The following is a 20,311-nucleotide window of genomic DNA, read 5'->3' as shown; positions in this document are numbered from 1 at the left end:
CTCTCTGGTGGGCTGGTCAATGAACCGGGCGTCCCCGGTCAGATGTCCTGCGTTGCCCACAATCGCTATGCAGCGGAGAGAAACAGCCGCGCCGTGTGCAGTGGGCTGGCTGAGAGTGTCGGGATCCGTTGGTGCCGCTGTTAGTAGTGGAGCATCAGGGATATGACCGTCCAAGAAATCTGATGGATGTGCTGTCAAAGACACCTGTGCGAGGTGTGTGAAGAGGCAGGTCCTAACGCGTTTCGTCACGCTCCACGTGACTTTTTCAAAGGACCTTGAAAAAGACCTTAGGGTTGAAACGGCGTTGGTGCATGCTGAGAGTGGATTTTCATTTTATTGACCTAAGCCTGATCATCTTTAACCATTTGTAAGGTACACGGGGGGCTGATTTACAGGAGGGGATTCCGGACTACCCTCTTGTTTTTGGAGTTTACTAACACCTTCTCCCCATACCCCCGCTGTTACCACACAAATAAGGTTTTTGCATTTGGCTTATTGTATTTTATTTTTAAATTGGTTTTTTGCCAATTAATAAACAAAATTGTTTTATCAAAATTGAATTCGTTGGACCCACTTTTAAAGATACCGTTATATGAGGAAATCTTCTGCTGTACATGTGAGTGAGGTACGCAGTACCTTTTATCGATCAGAAAAAGATACCTTTATGTGCTTTTCCCCATCTTTCTTATTGTGAGTTTTGGTACGTCCTTAATCTTGAAAGAATTGGTGGTGAGATCCTGTCCTTCCTACTATCAAGTTCCCCATTCACTAGGGCTCCATCTTCTGGACACCATTTTTACACAGACTTTTCACTTTTAAACTTACTACACATTGGTTTTTTTGTTATTTTGTTCTGTTTTTTCATATTCATTGAGGACTCTCAACATAGACGGACGTTCTGAGTGAGACCCGTTTGAAGAACACACCAAGTATTGTTGAAATTATATATTCATATTTAATATATTTTTTTTTTTTTTTTTATGTCGATATTCCCTTCCAATTCAATTTAATTTTGTGTTTTTTATTTTTGGGCGCCTTTGATCATACTCCCTTTTCCCTTTTATTATATTGATTCTCACCTGTGTTTGGGCAGGTATAGGGGTTTGATTGGGCAGACCTTTTTTGCGCCAGAGTTCACCACCCATATCTCTATCTCTTTGGGGAGGCGCTGGATGCGTGGATTTCCACGGCAACTACGGGTAAGTCTCCTTTTCTTCCCTCAGCTGCACCGGCTATGAAGAAACCTTCTCCCAATACGTCACAGTCCTTTCGGCCCGCTAGGACTAGAAAGAACAAGCCCTCTAACACCTTCTTTAGAGGAGGTAGGGTTAAATCCAAAAAAACTGCACCTGCAGGTTCCCAGGACCAGAAGTCTACTTCTCGTGCCTCACAATCCTCAGCATGACGGTGGACCGCATAGCCTGGAGGTCGGTCAGGTGGGTGCAAGACTCCGGCATTTCAGCCACGTCTGGGTGTCGTCCGGCCTGGATCCCTGGGTGTGTACCTGGGATACAGGCTGCAGTTTCAAACTCTTCCACCTCTCCGATTCTTCAAATCAGGCTTGCCAGCTTTGCTGGCAGACAGAGCTATTCTACAGAAAGCTGGCTGAAAATTGGAACTGTCGGAAGTCATTGATCCAGTTCCACCTCATCAACAAAACAAGGGTTACTATTCTAATCTTTTTGTGGTACCGAAGCCGGATGGTTCGGTCAGGCCAATTTTGAACTTGAAATCAATAAACCCTTATCTAAGGGAGTTCAAATTAAAAATGGAATCTCCTGAGGGCGGTGATCTCAGGTCTGGAGGAGGGGGAGTTTCTGGTGTCCCTGAACATCAAGGATGCGTACCTCCACATTCCCAGTTGGTCGCCGCATCAGGCTTATCTCAGGTTTGCACTGTTAGACGATCATTATCCGTTTCAAGCACTACCATTCGGACTCTCCACGGCACCAAGGATCTTCACCAAGGTGATGGCGGAGATGATGGTTCTCCTCTGCAAGCAGAGGGTGAACATAATTTCATATATGGATGACCTGCTGATCAAGGCATCATCCAGGGAGAATTTGTTACGGTCCATTGCTCTCATGACGCATCTGCTCAGGGAGCACGGTTGGATCCTGAACCTTCCACAGTCTCATCTGGAGCCGACAAGGAGGCTCTCTTTCCTGGGGATGATCCTCGACACGGAGGTGCAGAGGGTGTTTCTCCCGGTGGAGAAAGTGTTGGTGATACAGTCAATGGTCCGGGATGTCTTAAAGCCTGTCCGGGTATCGGTTGATCAGTGCATCCGCCTTTTGGGGAAGATGGTTGCCTCCTACGAGGCTCTGCAGTACGGAAGGTTTCATGCTCGGTCCTTTCAGCTAGATCTCCTGGACCAGTGGTCGGGATCTCACACATGCATCAGAGGATACGTCTGTCACCGAAAGCAAGGATTAAACTCCTCTGGTTGCTACAACTGCTGGACCGCATGGCTGTTGAGCGCCAGATCTTAGCTCGGAAGGGTATTCCGAGCGCGGCTATTCCTACCTTGATATAGGCTAGGAAGGGAGTAACGTCCAAACATTACCATCGAATTTAAAAAAAAAAATGTGTCTTGGTGTGAATCCAAGAAGTTTCCTGCGGTGAAGTCTCAACTTGGACGGTTTCTCCTGTTCCTGCAAGCAGTTGTGGATATGGGCATGAGATTGGGGTCGCTAAAGGTCCAAATTTCGGCGTTATCCATTTTCTACCAGAAATAATTGGCTTACCTCCCTGAGGTTCAGACCTTTTTGAAAGGGGTTCTGCACATCCAGCCTCCCTTTGTGGCACCGATCGCTCCCTGGGACCTTGACGTGGTGTTGCATTTCCTGCAATCGAATTGGTTTGAGCCTTTACAGGAGGCTGAGGTCAAGTTTCTCATGTGGAAGGCTGTCACTTTGTTAGCCTTGGCTTCTGCACGACACGTGTCGGAATTGGGGGCTTTGTCCTATAAAAGTCCCTATTTGGTCTTCCATGAAGATAGGGCAGAACTCAGGACGCGTCAACAGTTCCTTCCAAAGGTTGTGTCGGCTTTTCATGTCAACCAACCTATTGTGGTGCCAGTGGCTACAGACTCCTCAATTGCTTCAAAGGCCTTGGATGTTGTGTGGGCTTTGAAGATCTATGTGAAGAGGACTGCCCATCACAGAAATTTGGACTCTGTTTGTCCTGTATGATCCCAAGAAAATTGGGTGTCCTGCTTCTAAGCAACCAATTTCTCGCTGTATCAGGTTCACTATCCAGCATGCTTATTCTACGGCAGGATTGCCGTGTCCTACGTCTGTTAAGGCCCAGTCTACTCGGAAGGTGGGTTCTTCCTGGGCGGCTGCCCGGGGTGTCACGGCTTTACCGCTTTGCCGAGCGGCTACTTGGTCTGGGTCGAACACGTTTGCTAAGTTTACAAGTTCGATACTTTGGCCTCTGAGGACCTCAAGTTTGGTCAATCAGTTCTGCAGTAGCCTCCGCGCTCTCCCTCCCGTTCTGGGAGCTTTGGTACATCCCCATGGTACTAATATTGACCCTAGCATCCTCTATGGCGTAAGAGATAATAGGATTTTAATTACCTACCGGTAAATCCTTTTCTCGTAGTCCATAGAGGATGCTGGGCTCCCGCCCTGCGCTTCGTTTTCCTACTGTGGTTACTTGGTTAGTACTGCTTTGTTCTCAGTTAATGCTTTTCAGCTGTTGCTGATTTTTCCGGCTTGGTTGCCGTGTTTGCCTTGTTTTTGTGAGCTGGTATGAATCTCGCCACTATCTGTGTAATTCCTTCTGTCGAAGTATGTCGTCTCCTCGGGCACAGTTTCTAGACTGGGTCTGGTAGGAGGGTCATAGAGAGAGGAGCCAGTCCACACTGTTAAACTCTTAAAGTGCCAATGGCTCCTAGTGGACGCATCTATACCCCATGGTACTAATGTGGACCCCAGCATCCTCTACGGACTGCGAGAAAAGGATTTACTGGTAGGTAATTAAAATCCTATTTTTACAGATGTTAAACAGCCCTTCTAGTGATGTTATGCCGTGGCGTCACTCGGCAGTGCCAAGTGTCTTTATGTGCAATGTTTTACATTAAAATGCATCTTATTCGCAAAATGATGCAAGTAGGACACACAAGCAGATTTTGCTGACTAAAATGATATGTGGCAAGCCTATATTCTGTGTCGGACCATGGCTGTATTTACATACAAAGTGCTACATTACACTGTTGTCTTGACACATTTGCAGCAAAAAAGACACCGGGCACTAATGGAGTTGCACGTGGTCTGTCAACTCACTCTTGCTAGGCATCTCCCATCAAGGGCGTAGCTACCATAGGTGCAGGCAGTGCAGCTGCTATGGGGCCTAGAGCTGAGAGGGGCCCACTTTCCCTGTCAAAGTTACATGTGTTATATACATATTTCGCCATTGGTTGGTACTTAGGGGTCCTCAAACTTTTTTTCCTTGGGGCCTGCAATATATCTAGGTATGCCCCTGGACCTGCTCAATATAGTGTGGTATAAAATGAACTGTAGGGCATTTTAATGTTAAATAATATGTAATGAGGCACAATATGAATGGGGAGCACTATACTGTATATAATAATGTGAATTGGGGGTACTGTGTGGCATAATGTGTACTGGCAGCTCTAAAATGTGACAAACTGTAGGGTGAACTTAATCACTACTACGATTCATAAAATAAACTAGGGCACTACTATGGGGCATAACATTAAATAAGGCTCTGCTATGGTTCAGAAAATGAACTACTGTACAGTACTGTAAGACACTATTATAGGGCATAAAATGAACAACTGCTGCAGAGAAGTGTCTCTCTCTAGAAGCATTGGGATGGGGGCCCCTTCAAAATGTTGCTATGGGGCCCACAGAGTTCTATCTACGCCCCTGTCTCCCATTATGTAGCATGTTGAGGCAAGATGTATGAGGACACATGTATGTGTCAGATATAGTCAAATAGTCAGCAGTAACACTTAAGGGGGGTACTCACGGGAGAGATGTGTGCTGAGCGATCTTAACACAGACCGCTCAGCACACATCTCTCACCCCGCTCAGCACAGCGCGATGTGCTGAGCGAGGGGGAAAGCCGACGGGGGGCCGCTCACTTCACACAACGGTGAAGTGAGCGACCCGCTAGATTGAGCCTGCACGCATCATCGCTATCGCTGGGGGGCATACACACGGCAGATCCGTGCTCAAAATCTAAGCAATCTAGCAAGATTGCTTAGATTTTAAGCACGGATCTCTCCGTGTGTACCCCCCTTTAGATTTTTTTTTTTTCTTCCATTGGAATAAACAATTTCCAGAGCTAAGAAACCAGAATCAGATCAGTTATGCACTGTAGCCTTGCAGCGAACCCAAAAGAGCACATATTAGGTTTTATTTTTAACAGCAATTTGATCTCAAATAGTTTATGGGTCATTCCACTCCAAATCAACACAGGTTTTAAACTGACCGCTACAGATTGTAATGAAATTGGGTAAATTAACTGATACCTTAGGTATTAAAGCAATTGCTCATAAATGTTTCAAGATATCTTTTCCTACAGGATTTTATTTTGCCTGAAAGATTCATTGGGGTCAATCTAATTAAGCCTGATGTGCCATTGCCGAAACGTTTCAATTCAGGCAACCTGATCTGATTTTTTTACCGAATTCACAAAAAGTTTCTTGGAGCCCTATGGGGCAGCGAGCACTTTTGTACAAGTTCAGGCAGATGTAAAGTGCGGCGGCTGTTGTGATGACTCGCGGGTCCCAGTTCATCACAAATAATTGGATTGACCCCATTATTGGAAATTGACCACAGCAGTTTGTACAAAGGCAGCATATTTGATTTCAGTAGTAAAGTGAATACCAAAATGAAAGTTCCACTACTCAAAAGAAACAAAACCCCCAATTTCTGCTCATCTTGTGGCCTAAAACAAAAATAAAGATTACTAGTACTTTTTAGCAGACTATTCTGTTAAAAATAAATAAATATATATATTGCTGACAAACATGCTTTCACGCAGATGTGTGATCCCATATACACATTGATTTTCATAGCAAATTTGATTGAAACTAAAGTGTGGTTTCTCAAATAAGGAACACTTTAAAATATTTAAAGCAATGTTTTGAACATTTCAGAGTTCACGATACACCTATAGCAGTTCCAGGCATTATACTTCAGTGCACATCCTTTCTATGTGTTTGTGTTACTCCATATCTGTTCCTGCCATTGTGTTCTGAATGAATTGCAGTGATAGTCCTCATTCCTGCAGTCCTCATACTGCTCTGTTTTTCAGTACTATTACACTGTGTTTCCTATTCTTTCCGAGAGGAAATGGAAACATTGGTAAGGAGAGAAACCACGCACCACTATATATATTGCCCACCACTAATAGAGATATATATATATATATATATATATATATATATTTGTCTAGCTTTTTTCTCCATTAGCTTAAACGAGGCCAGTTCCCACGTGCTGGGCACACTGTTAATCTCTGCATATATGTCAGTGAGACGGGAACATCCTGTTGTTCATTTTATAGCTGGATGGCATATGGAGAACAGCATCTTATATAAGAAAATCCACAATGAAGGTTTAGTAACATCTGTGTTTACTTGTATACATTTTTTTAAATGCTCATAACTAGTTCTAGCATGTATTTAAGATTTTATACCCTATTCTGGTAACATAGTTAATTATATTCAGTGATTGTGTTTGCGGCAGCTGGATCTCTAGGATTTAAGCACGTTTGTTCATCTGTTAATAAAATAATGTGACTTATCTTGTTTGTTTGTTTTTTGTTTTTTTTGTTTTCATTGTTCCTACATAAAGAAGAAAAGCGTTGTCCATTCCTTGAATGTTTCTTACTAGTGAGCTTTTTTTTTTTTTTTTTTTTTGTTTTTTGGTGTAATACATTTTTGGTTTTAATAGAAGTTTCTCCTTTTTGAATTTTAAAGGAGGTTTTATATTGTCAACTTTGTATAGCATAAGAGACAGTGGCGGAACTAGCGAGCGGTGGGCCCATGTGCGACAAAATGCTTTGGGGGCCCCCTCCCCATCTAAGTCCACCGCCTCACTCCTGGAGAGGATCTGGTGAGGGGGACCTGCTCAGGGCCAGGGAAATGGATACCTAGCAACAGTGCCGTAATTAGTAATTTTAGTGCTGTGTGCAAGAAACGGCATCGGAGCCCCGCTCCTCTATGTAAAACAGGGGCAGTGCGTGCCGCAGGCGTGAAAAAAAAAATAGGGGCGTGGCTTCGCGGGGAAGGGGTGTGGCCACAAAATAATACCAATTCATATAACTGTGCACAGTAGTCTCCATTATTCAAATTACGCCGCACGGTACTACCACTACACCATGTAGAGACCCTTTTACACATTATGGCAGACAGCGTCCCATTTTTTACACATTACGGCAGACAGCGTCCCCTTCTTACACATTACGGCAGACAGCGTTCCTTTTTTACACATTACAGCAGACAGCGTCCCATTTTTGCACATTACGGCAGACAGCGTCCCATTTTTTGCACATTACGGCAGACAGCGTCCCATTTTTTGCACATTACGGCAGACAGCGTCCCATTTTTTGCACATTACGGCAGACAGCGTCCCATTTTTTGCACATTACGGCAGACAGCGTCCCATTTTTTGCACATTACGGCAGACAGCGTCCCATTTTTTGCATATTACAGCAGACAGCGTCCCATTTATTACACATTATGGCAAACAGGATAGATGGACAGACAGATGGACAGATAGAATAGGTATACTTACCGTTTCCGCTGGCTCAGGCTCCTCTTGCAGCTTCTGGCAGGGGAGAAGAAGGAGGAGGGGGGGTGGAGGAGGGAGCCGCAGCAGCGCTATGTCATTGGTAGAAGCGCTGCTGCTGCTGGCCCTCTCCTTTACCATAGGCTGCCCTCCGCCGCTGTGAATGCTGGGATGCGCATCCCAGCATTCACAGCAGCGGAGGGCAGCCTATGGTAAAGGAGAGGGCCAGCAGCAGCAGCGCTTCTACCAATGACATAGCGCTGCTGCGGCTCCCCCCCCCCCCCTGTAGCCGGTGCGCATCCTCTCCTCGGCGGCGGCACACAGCGGCAGCCAGGCGGCATGTAATGAGTCAGTTTGACTCATTACATGCCGCTCTGGCTTTGGGCCCCTTGACAGAGGCGGGCCCCAGTGCAAGGCACTGCCTGCACTGGTGCTAGTTCCGCCTCTGATAAGAGATGTAGAGTGGGTCTCTGAGAGCTAAGTGCACGAGCCCCAGAACTCAACACTTAGAGGCAGATCATTATTCTTAATTTATTTTCTGTTTTTCAGACATTTGAGGCCAATGACCTGTATCAAGGGCAAAACTTCAACAAGGTGCTGAATTCCCTAGTCCTTCTGAATAAAGTCACAGCAGGTATGTGCGAGCTGTCAGACAGGGCTTATTGCAGCCACTTATATTTTTGCCTACTGTGGAGCAATATATTGCGTTAGTAATAGGTACTTTTGAGATATTGCATTTAATACTGATGGCAGTGGAGTGCCTTTGTCATTATATGTAATTGAGCACTTGTTTATTCTAGCCATGGTGATTATCGCAGTATGTGTTGTGTAAGCCTTGATTGGTCAAACAGAGCAGTACATCTGTTTATGTAGCAGATTTCACATTTTCAGCAAAAGAAATATATTATTATTGACCGTTTAAATATACATTTCTTCAAAAGCAAAAAATAAAAACTATCAAAACATAATTTGACAGATCATTGTATAGAGTACAACAAGAAAAAATGTGCATATGGGGTACATGCTCCATCTAAACGTTCTCTGTGGTGTGTGAACTCTGGGATTTTTATAGGTTTGTGTTTGAACACTCGTTTCTGCTCCATTTATGACCTGGTAAACAAAAAGCAGCAAGCTGCGTCTGTGATGTGCCGTGAGAGTCTGCAGATGCAGGAGCATGTTCTGCGATGCTCAGAATTTGCTATAGAAGAACCGAATAATGAAACACTTGGGTACCTAAAGGTTAACCCCACTCAAAAATGAATTTTGTCTATTTAAAATCATTATGTGGGTATTGGAAATTGGAATACTTTGTATATTTAACTATTCTCCGGCAGGGTCCACAGGTTATCCACAGGATAACAATGGGATATGATGAAGCTACAGCGGATTTTCACCAATCGGTCAAAGCTTTCCGGCCTCCCAGCATGCAATGGGCCCGTCCATATATCCACGGCTCCTGGCTCAGGCAAATCAGTTTTTTGTTTGGTGCAGCAGGAGCCAGACCATGGTCACAGGGCTGCTGGTTTTTAGCAGCCCTAAGCTTTCTTATTTTATTTTTATAGTCTTACTATTTTTCTGAGCACTCTTTCTAAACAGCGTCTTATACGTACCTTAGAAACAGGTTGCCCCAGCAACTCTCCGCTGGATCGCGACAACGCTTACCCACGAGTACAGTGCTATTTCGGCGGGCGCCTGTGTCTTATATACTAGCAGGTCCAGCAGACGTTACCAGGCTGTGGCCGGAGTGCGGGGAGAAGGTAAGGCATCAGTTTCGTTTAGAAGGGGAATACGGACACAGCCGCACTGTTTTGGGAGGAGACTGCCAAACAGTCGCTGATGCGGCTGCCACCACGGGTGCACCAGCGCTAAGCCTTAGGGATCATATGCTCCAGGAATAGTATAAGGCCGCGATCCCTAGAGTTGATGTCGGCAGTGGGGAGTCAGATGCTCTCCTGGTCGCCCTTACCCCCCGGTTCATGCCCAGTTTCCTCCGAGTCTCCCGCCATGAACGGTTTCCCACTTCCGTCTCAGACACTGTACACGAAGGGGACCCAGTCCCAGCTTAGGCGGCTGTGTGACTGGTGCTTCTGTATTCACTGAGCGCCTGTGTTCACTATAGGTTCATGGCGCGGCAGTGTACACTAGTAGTGTCTGGATCCACTCAGCGTTCGTTAACGTATTGATCGGTCCTGGAAGCAAGGTGAGTCTCCCTGTATCCCACTCTACTTAGTGCGGGTAATACAGCACCAAGTCTCTATCTACCTTTTTGAGTAGGAATAGTTAGATAAGTGCCTATTGCATATGAGTGTGTATACATTTACTGTTCTTTCGCAATGCGTCTGCATACGGTAGATCTGTTTAAACATGATTCAGTAATATGTTCTCCTACATACTTGAAATGTAGTTGTAGTTGATGATGTGCTCATATTGCTTATTATACTAATGTATAACATGTGACTGACTGCTAGTGTGATTGCTGACTTTACTATATTCTGTCAGTTTTGTTCTATTCCGATCCTCAATGATGGTGCATGGGTAGGGTCGGATTGTATGTCACATTAAAAAACCATCCACTCTCCTATCTGTGACATCATTTAATGATGTTGAAAGCAAAGGTAATGTAGATTTTCGCACCAATCGAATCACATGCTTAAAGTGATTACAGTCACAAATTGTGTAGTACACTGTGGAAGTGTTGATTATCATGTCTAAGTGCGGCAAAGGTGAGGAAGATACACTCACAGCAACACCAACACTCATATCATGTTTGTCTTACAAGGCTGTGTTTTCCTCTCAGGATCTGGTTCAGGATGGTTTGTGTGCAAATTGTTTTAGCTTTCACCAGGGGTTCTTGAAAAATACAAGGCGCAGGTTGATCCACCTTGAGCTATGTTTGCACAGACTTTATCCAGTATAGCTGAAAGGATAATTCCTCCAACTCCTGTACCGGGGATAGGTTACACGATTAACCCTTACATGCAGTTTCCCACCTGTGGTGTATCACTTTCAGCAGCTGCCTCTCAAAAGAAACAGACTGATAAGCCGGTGGTAAGAAAATCTTCATCCTCACAGGCTACACATGGTTCAGATAAGGATTCATCGGAGGATGAAAGCTCAATTAATTCTACTTCGGCATACAAAGTGGAGGCGGAAGGTCTCAGCTCAGTGGATATAGCTGAGGTAATTAAAGCAATGAAAGCCATTCTATCCTTAGAGGATTCAGCAGAGCCTGTGTTAAAAACCAAGGCACCTGTGTTAAAAAGTCCCAAAACAGTTTAGACTGAGTTTCCAGGGTCAGATCATCTGACGGAAATCATGGAAGAGGCTTTGGCTATGCCTAATAAGAAGTTTAGAGTTCCTAAGAAATGGAATTCCAATTATCCTCTTCCAGCTGGGGATTGTTTAAAAAGGGAGGTGGCTCCTAAAGTAGATATGCATGTGATTCGATTGGTGCGAAAATCTACATTACCTTTGCCTTCAACAGCATTAAATGATGTCACGGATAGGAGAGTGGATGCTTTTCTAAAAAAACATTTATTCCCTGTCTGGGGCAGTCATAAGGCCAGCCATGGCTTCAGCTTGGATGGCAAAGGCAGTGGCTGCCTGGGCTGATGCACTGGAGGGGGATTTTTCAATAGCATCTAGAGAGCAAAAATCCCATATAGCACTTATAAAGCAGGCTGCAATGTTCTTGGAAGAAGCAGCATTGGATATGGGTACTATTGCCTCCAGGGCATCAGCTTCAACAATAGCTGCTCGTAGAACAGTTTGGCTATGTACGTGGAAAGCTGATTCAGAATCTAAGAAGGTTTTGGAATCTTTGCCCTTTTCTGGAGATATTCTTTTTTGTAAAGAATTGACAAATATTTTGGAGTCAGAAGCAGACTCCAAGAAAGAAGAAAAGTTTCCTTCCACATACAATTTCAAACCTAAAGTTCCGGCTTTTCAGCCCTTTCGGTCTCAAGGAAAAGCTAAAGGTAAAAGTGATAGCAGGCAGTCCCAATACAACAAGTCTGGTAAGACTAAAAAGCATCGGGCTACCAGAGGACCGGTTAGTAAAACAGATAATCCATCAACCTGATGGTGCGGGCCTCCACCTGGTGGACCCCAGGGTGGGGGGCTGACTTCATCAGTGTGCACAGATCTGGCAGCAGTCTACAACAGATGCCTGGGTGCAGGAAGCGGTATCTCTAGGTTATGTTTTTGCCTTCAAGAAGCACCCTCCTCCATCTCGGGTAGAGACGAAGGCCAAGGCTTTGCAAGAGGCAGTTCAGAAATTGCTTCAGTCAGGAGTAGTCATTCCAGTTCCTCATGTACAACGAGGACAGGGGTTTTACTCCAACCTTTTTTTTAGTTCAGAAGCCAAATGGGTAATTTCGGCCCATTCTCAATCTCAAAGTGCTGAACAAATACATTTGGTTACCTCGGTTTCACATGGAGACTTTACATTCCATAATTTTGGCCATGGAGCCAGGGGATTATATGGTATCCCTGGATATACAGGATGCTTACCTACATGTTCCTATAGCACTGTCCCATCAGTGTTCTCTCAGGTTCGCTATCATCCAACAGCATTTTCAGTTCCAGGCCCTACCTTTTGGGTTAGCCACAGCTCCCAGAGTATTTACCAAGTTTATGGTGGTAATGGTAGCTTATTTCCGCCAGCAGGGGATAAGAATTTTTCCATACTGCGACGATCTTTTAATCCTGGCACAGTCGCAGGAACTGCTCCTATGTCATCTGCAACAGAAAATAACGTTTCTTCAGAAGCACGGGTGGCTCATAAATTGGGCAAAATCGTCTCTGGTTCCGTCACAGCGGATGACTCAGTTGGGGGCTGTATTGGATTCAAGTCTTCAGAGACTAATGTTACCTCTGAACAAGATATCCAAGGTTCAGTCAAGGATTCAGGACTTGCTACACAGTCAAAAGGTATCCATTCACGCAGCAATGCGTGTGCTGGGTTTGATGGTGTCAATATTTGACATGGTGGAGTATGCACAATTCCACCCGAGGCCTCTGCAGCGTCTGATTCTTGCCAAATGGAATGGGTTACATTAGATGATAAAAACACAGACTATGGTTCTTACGATAGAAGTAAGAAGGTCATTAGCCTGGTGGCTACAGACATCCCATCTGGAAAAGGGGTGACCCTTTTTGATATCAGATTGGGAAATTCTGACAACAGATGCCAGTCTCCAGGGCTGGGGAGCAGTGTCAGGAAGGTTGTGTTTTCAGGGGCAATGGACCAAGGAAGAAGGTTGCCTGGCAATAAATATATTGGAACTTCGGGCCATATACATGGCTCTGATTCAGGCAAAGGACTTTCTTTGGGGAAAACCAGTCCAGATCCGCTCGGACAATGTGACTGCAGTAGCGTACCTCAACCGTCAGGGAGGAACTCACAGCCGAAAAGCGATGAAGGAGGTAAGTCACATACTAAAGTGGGCAGAACTTCATCAACTAGCCTGGTCCACAGTGTTCGTTTCGGGCACCCTAAACTGGGAAGCAGACTTTCTCAAGTCGACAAGACATTCAGGCAAGCGAATGGGCTCTACACCCAGAGGTCTTCCAGACTCTAGTAGACAAGTGGGGTTTGCCAGAGATAGATCTCATGGCGTCCCGTCTGAACAACAAAGTTCTCGCATACGGGTCATGAACAAAAGATCCCAGAGCGATCTTTGTGGTTGCCCTGTCGGTTAGATGGGAATTTCATCTGGCTTATGTGTTTCCTCCAATCACCCTATTACCCAGGGTGGTGAGAAAGATAAAGCAAGGGAAAGGTGCCGTGATCCTAAAAGCTCCGGCTTGGCCCAGAAGGCATTGGTACACAGATCTGCAGAGAAAGTCGATGGATGCTCTACTTCTGCTCCCTCAACGCCCAGATCTACTGATGCAGGGTCCTTGTTATCACAGATATCTGGATCGAGTGTCTCTGACGGCGTGGCTCTTGAAACCTCTATCCTGAAGTCGAGAGGATTCTCACAATAGGTAATTCAAACTAGGCTCAGAGCAAGGAAACCTTCCTCAGCTCGTATTTATCACTGAATATGGCAAACCTATATTCATTGGTGCAGTGAACGGAAAATGGACCATAAGTCTTTCAGCGTTTCCAGGGACTTCGCATTCCTTCAGGCAGGAATGGATAAAGGTTTGAAGGTGGCTTTCTTGAGAGTGGAAGTGTCAGCATTGACTGTATGGTTCCAAAAGAAAATTGCCAACTTACAGGATGTGCGTACTTTTTTCCAGGGAATGCTGCGCATTCTACCTTCTTTTGTTCCTCCTACAGCGCCTTGGGACTTAAGTCTAGTCCTGAAAGCCCTTCAAGTTGCCCCAGTTGAACTACTTAATAAAGTGGATCTTAAATGGTTGACAGCTAAAGTTCTATTTCTACTGGCTATGGCGTCAGCTAGAAGAGTATCAGATTTAGGGCCATTATCATGTTGTTCCCCATTTCTGATTTTTTTTTTTATCTACATAAAGCAGTTCTCACAACTAGATCTGGGTATCTTCAGAAAGTGGTGTCTAAGGGGGTCATTCCGAGTTGATCGCTAGCGTGACATACGGGCACAACGAACAATGTAGTTTTGCATAGGGTCTAGTGATGCATTTCAGTCGCACTGCTTGCCGCAGAGTGATTGACATGAAGTGGGCATTTCTCGGTGGCAACTGACCGTTTTCAGGGAGTGTGCAGAACAACGCAGACGTGCCAGGTAAAACGCAGGCGTGGCTGGGCGAACGCTGTGCGTGTTTGTGACGTCAAATCCGGAACTGAATAGTCTGAAGTGATCGCAAGCGCTGAGTAGGTTTTGAGCTACTCTTAAACTACACATACATTTTTTGTAGCCGCTCTGCGATACAACCGCTTGCACTTCTGCTAAGCTAAAATACACTCCCAGTGCTCGGCGGCATAGCGTTTGCACGGCTGCTAAAAACTGCTAGCGAGCGATCAACACGGAATGACCCCCTAAATTCCACCTTAATGAAGAAATTGTAGTCTCTGCTTTCCAGGTACCGGGCTTTTCTGCGGGAGATGCATTGCTGGACGTGGTCCATGCATTAAGGATCTACGTGGATCGTACCAGTGCCATCAGAAAACTTACCATTGATAACGGTATTTCTCCTAAATCCACATGATCCACAGGGATCCCACCCTGACGCACTTGATTTGAGGATCCTTTTACTCACTAACCTCTTCCTTTTTGTATGGAAGGGTGTGCATTTGTGTTCTTATCGCCCGATTAGGGCTATCTATGATGCTCCTGCCTTGAGCTTTAGAATACAACTGATTTGCCTGAGCCAAGAGGCGGGGATATACGGATGGGCCCGTTGCATGCTGGGATGCCGAAAAGCTTTGACCGATTGGTGCAAATGTCGCTTCATCATATCCCATTGTTATCCTGTGGGTGCTGTGGACTTAGGAGAAATACCGTTATCAACGGTAAGTTCTTACCATAACGTATATTTCATTGATCATTTCATTGTTCATTAAGGTGTAGTAATCCAGCAAAGTGATTTGTAACTGGAGCCATGCTTTGAAGAGATGTTAGTGATTCTGTAATCATATTGCTAGTTATCTATAGTAATAATTTACATGTGTAGTTACATCTAGTGTACACAGTAAAACATGAATTTGCTTATCCCCCACTTTCAGAATGATTATATAATGCTGTATGCCCATTTATAGGTAGCCTGTATATCTTTATTAGGAAAATGTACATACTATTACTAACCTGTTTGACTTATTTATTAATAACAAGTAGGAAAACAATGATTGTACCTATTTTTATTCTTCATTGTATGTGCCTGTGTCTTAGCCATTGTGGTACTCCAGCTGCTTCCTCTTTGAACAGGAGATTCTTTTCAGTAGTATTAAAACATCCTGTTCATCTCCATCCCAAGAGAAATTGGCCTTTCTTTTTAAGCACGTACAAGTTTTACTTGATGGACTTACTGCACTGGGATTACTTTGCCTTCTGGGGTATAGGGATTCCATCTCACCGTCGGTAACCTGTTAAGGACTCCTCTGCATACTTGCCTACGCTACTGAAAGCTGTGGGAGACTCCCGATTATTTTGGTAGTCTCTTGCCCTCACAGAAGGGTAGGTGGCTTTCCTGTCATTCCACCTGCTTCCTAGTGACACTGACAGGATGCATATAAATCAATGCAATTGCGGCGTCTGTGGGCAGGGGCTCAAAGATGTGAATCACAGGGTCTATTCATGAAGCAGTGAAAAGAGTGGAGAAGGTGCCAGTGGAGAAGTTGCCTATGCGAACTGATCAGCTCTGAAGTAACATTTATCGATAAAACTATACTTTGCAGCTGATTGGTTGCAATGGGCAACTTCTCCACTGGCACACTTCTCCACTCTTTTCACTGCTTCATGAATAAACCTGCATGTCATATAGCCCCGCCTCCTACCCTTTTACCCACGAATCATGGACCTTTCCCCTTTTTGGGGCAGGGCCTAATGATGTTACAGTCTGGTCCACCCCTTAAAGTGGCGTGCTGTGTCTCCTCTCCAGTCTTCCCAGAGAAGAGCCAAAAAAGTATGCTCCTCTGTCTGCTCTGCTGGAGGTAACTCGCTGCCACCACCTCATTCTACATCTTTACCTGCACCTGGATCTGCTAATTGCCAGGCTCTTACACCTACACCTGGAATCACTTACTTCTGGATATGGGGGGTCACACTGCTGCCACACCTTCTGGCTGGTGTTAGATACTATGGGACTGTTCTGCACTTGGTAGCGAGCAGAGGATTTGAGCTTAGAGACACTGATGTCAGCCGCAGAACACTGAAGAATGGGTGAGCATTTTGAGCTTATCTGGTATTCACAGGATACAAGTTGACGCAAGCATCTTGAGGAAAGATGATTAAACATCTAAATGAACAGACATTAATATAAGTTAGAATATGACAGAAAAAAATTAAAAAGTGGTCATATTGAATAAGCTGTTAATAGAGGTAACTACTCCCTTAAATATGAACCATAATAAACACAAATCATGACAGTGCTGATGAGAAATCCTACTGGGTTGTCTTTACAAGACATTAGGAGGCAAGTGAAGTTGTTGTATATTAATAACAGATAATATAACCAAAAAACATGTGACATACATAAACATGACATGTAGCTTCATATTCATTAAAAGACAACCTGTATAAATTCTAAGCAATTACTAAATTCGAGGCATGCAAGGAAATGAAGAAGCAAAATCTGTCAAATGTTATAATTGTCCATCTTGTAAATTATGACAGGGTAATAAGAGGTGGTGTCAATTCTGGAAACATGAATACCATATAATGAAAAACATCAGTAATGAATATACAGATAAAACATTGTCCTGAGTATTTTAGCTGTTTTTTTTTATAGCTTATTTTATCCAATGTGCTTCAGTAGCCCATTGGTAGTAGAATTCGTGTATATTATTAGTCTAAGGGCGGTATTCAGTTGTTTGAAAAGTGAGTTGGGTGTCTGTTTTTCCTATCTAATAGACAGGAAAAAATAGAAGCCCAACCGACTTTTCAAACAATTGAATTCCCTTCTAAGACTCATGCGTGCGGACAGAATGGCCTAAATAAGATAGCAGAAGATGTAGTTTTCAGCTAAATTGTAATAAATGCAGAGACCATCCCAGACCTGCTAGAGCAGTGGTTTTCGAACTCTGTCATCAGGACTCCACACAGTTCACGTTTTCCAGATCACCTAGCCGGTGCACAGGTGTATGCATTACTCACTGATGCATTTTAAAAGATTCCCAGGTGGAGCGAATTATTTTCAATTGCAATTCTGTGACGAAACCTGGAAAACATGAACTCTTTGGGGTCCTGAGGACTGAGTTTAAGAACCGTTGTGCTAGAGCACAGGTTCTCAAACTCGGTCCTCAGGACCCCACACACTGCATGTTTTCCATGTCTCCTCACAGATCACAAGTGAAATAATTAGCTCCACCTGTGGGTCTTTTAAAATGTGTCAGTGAGTAATTACTACACCTGTGCACTTGCTGGGTTACCTGCAAAACATGCACTGTGTGGGGTCCTGAGGACCGAGTTTGAGAACCACTGTGCTAGAGCATAGGTTCTCAAACACTGTCCTCAAGACCCCAAACATGTTTTCCAGGTCACCTAGCATGAGCACAGGTGTACTTTTTACTCGCTGACTCGCTGCAAAAGATCCACAGGTGGAACAAATTATTTCACTTGTGATTCTGTGAGGGCACCTGGAAAACATGAACTGTTTGGGGTTTTGAGGAACAATCTTGAGAAACCATGTGCTAGGTGCACACATATAATAAAATTCACTTTTATTGAAATTATATTAAAATTACCATTTAATAGAAATGTATTATTTATTATTAAAACCAATCGCAATGTGCTCAAAGATAGAAAATGTGAAAAAGATATTAAAAAGAACATGTGTCTGCTCCGTTCAAATTACTTTTTTTTCCGATCGTTCACAAAGGTATGTAAATATCAATTCCTTCCTGGATATCGTGAGTGTAAATTTTGCCCTTACCAATTTCGTTTTCTGATTAATCTTTCTCAAATTGTTATTAAAAAGTTTGGTGTGTATGATTTATAGTGAACAGACTGCTGTAAATATATTTAAGGTATGTATATACACTAGACTAAGGGGTATATGCAATTGCAGTTGAATTGACGCGAAAGTCGAAAAAACGGGACATTTTCGACAAAAAAAACATGTCGAATTGGATTCGTCAATGCAATACAGTACTTTTCGACAAAATACCTTCCGTTTCAGATTTGACTTTGTGCAAATCGACATTTTCAAAATTCGACATGTCTGCAATGGTTAAAATGCGGCTTTTCGACAAAAGTATATTCAATTGAAGAATGACGATTCGACAACAGTGCTTTTCGACAGCAATTTAGTCATTTTCAGTCCGCCTCACTTTGCTGGCGGGATCTAATAAAAATGTTTTAAAAAATGTTTTTTTTTTGCTTTTTGGATTGCTAACAGCATATCTATTTATATTTGAAGGGATTATCTACTTGGTTTGTCTTTTTTTGACTCACAAGTATTATTTAATTGATTTTTTAAAAGAATATTTTTTTCTTCACTCTGCTGAGGGAAATGTACCCATGATTCCACAGTTTTACCCAGGATACACTTCTGCAAAGCTCCTCCTATCTCCTCACTCCCGGTTTTTTGAGACTTCAGGGAGAAGGAGCCATTACAGTCAGCTCTGTTGTGGAATAGTTTTTTTAGGACAATCCCTGCGTTTTAAAACACATTTATATCTTATTTTTGTACTGACTACAATAATGGAGCCTTTTTCTGACCAGATTGTGATGTTCATGTTGGCTGCAAGCATGGAGGAAGAAAGGGTTGGTGGACATCAGGATCAAGGTCAGCAAATGTCTGCATTGGGTGAGCCAGTATTGCGGGTTTCATTTCCACGTCCACGCCAGTATCGCACTAGGCGTGAACTGGAGGATCTCGGCGAGTTCGAGGTGATTCAAAATTATCGCTTATCGACTTGCGACATATATTTGCTGTACGCTCTGTTGGAGGCCGACCTGGAACCTCGGGCACGGACCAATCGCGCAGTCAGCGGTTTCCAGAAACTGCTGGCTACGTTAAATTTTTTGGCGTCAGGCACATTCCAGCCTACACTGTCTCAAACATGCGGTTTTTCACAGTCGACACTGTCGCGCTGTATAACCCAGGTCATTAGGGCTTTCCGCAAATTGACGATCCAGTTCATCACATTTCCAGATACGGACAGCGGATGTCGTGAGATCAAATTAGGCTTTTTTACCAAATACAATTTCCGCAATGTTCTGGGCGCGATTTACTGTACCCACGTGCAGATCTGACCGCCACGGAATTCGGAAGAATGTTTTCGGAACCAAAAACATTTCCATTCCATTAATGTCTGTGATGTCAACATGAAATTTTTGAATATTTTTGTGGGATTTCCTGGATCGTCTCACGACTCCTTCATCCTAAGTCAGTCATCGCTGTTTGAGAAGTTCGAAACAGGAAACATGCCGGGTAGCTGGCTGTTGGGTATTTATTTTAATTGTTTTTATTTTTTTAATTTTTTTTTTACATTTATTTATTTTTATATTATTCACCATTATTTTCTTTTCCATAGGCGATGCGGGTTATCCCAACAAATCGTGGCTCTTGACCCCATTGTCTAATCCTGTTGGTAGAGCAGAAAAACGTTACCAAGAGACACACAAAGCATCGAGGCAAATAATTGAGCGTGCCTTCGGTGTACTTAAAAGCCGGTTTAGATGTTTAGACACTTCCGGTGGTGCTCTTTTGTATTCACCGGCAAAGGTTTGCGGCATGGTAAATGCATGTTGTATTTTACACAACATATGTGTCGCAAACCGTTTGCCGGTGACTCTTCGTCGCAGTGCTTTCCGACGCGGGAACCGTTCTTCTGCTCTACCGGTGGGTATGGACGAAGGAGATGATTCCCGACGGACATTGATCCAAAACTTTTTTTCCGTTGCCTGTGAGTATACTTGTAACATTTATATTATCGTGTAAACTGAGATTGTAAT

General features: G+C 43.9%; 1 protein-coding gene across 4 annotated transcripts in view; it reads left to right on the top strand.

Annotated features, from left to right (window-relative positions):
- ARHGEF7 (Rho guanine nucleotide exchange factor 7) overlaps positions 1 to 20,311 on the top strand; it is a 379,118-nt gene that overhangs the window by 90,146 nt on the left and 268,661 nt on the right. For all 4 annotated transcript variants that reach the window (XM_063953160.1, XM_063953162.1, XM_063953161.1 and 1 more), the window contains exon 3: positions 8,316 to 8,400. In XM_063953160.1, the coding sequence (XP_063809230.1) occupies positions 8,316 to 8,400 (85 nt within the window). The remainder of the gene's footprint in view (positions 1 to 8,315; positions 8,401 to 20,311) is intronic.

The sequence above is a fragment of the Pseudophryne corroboree genome, chromosome 2 (assembly GCF_028390025.1).
Source record: "Pseudophryne corroboree isolate aPseCor3 chromosome 2, aPseCor3.hap2, whole genome shotgun sequence".
Lineage (NCBI taxonomy): Eukaryota > Metazoa > Chordata > Amphibia > Anura > Myobatrachidae > Pseudophryne > Pseudophryne corroboree.
The sequence above is the reverse complement of the archived record's forward strand: the minus strand, read 5'-3'. Positions and strand labels throughout refer to the sequence as shown.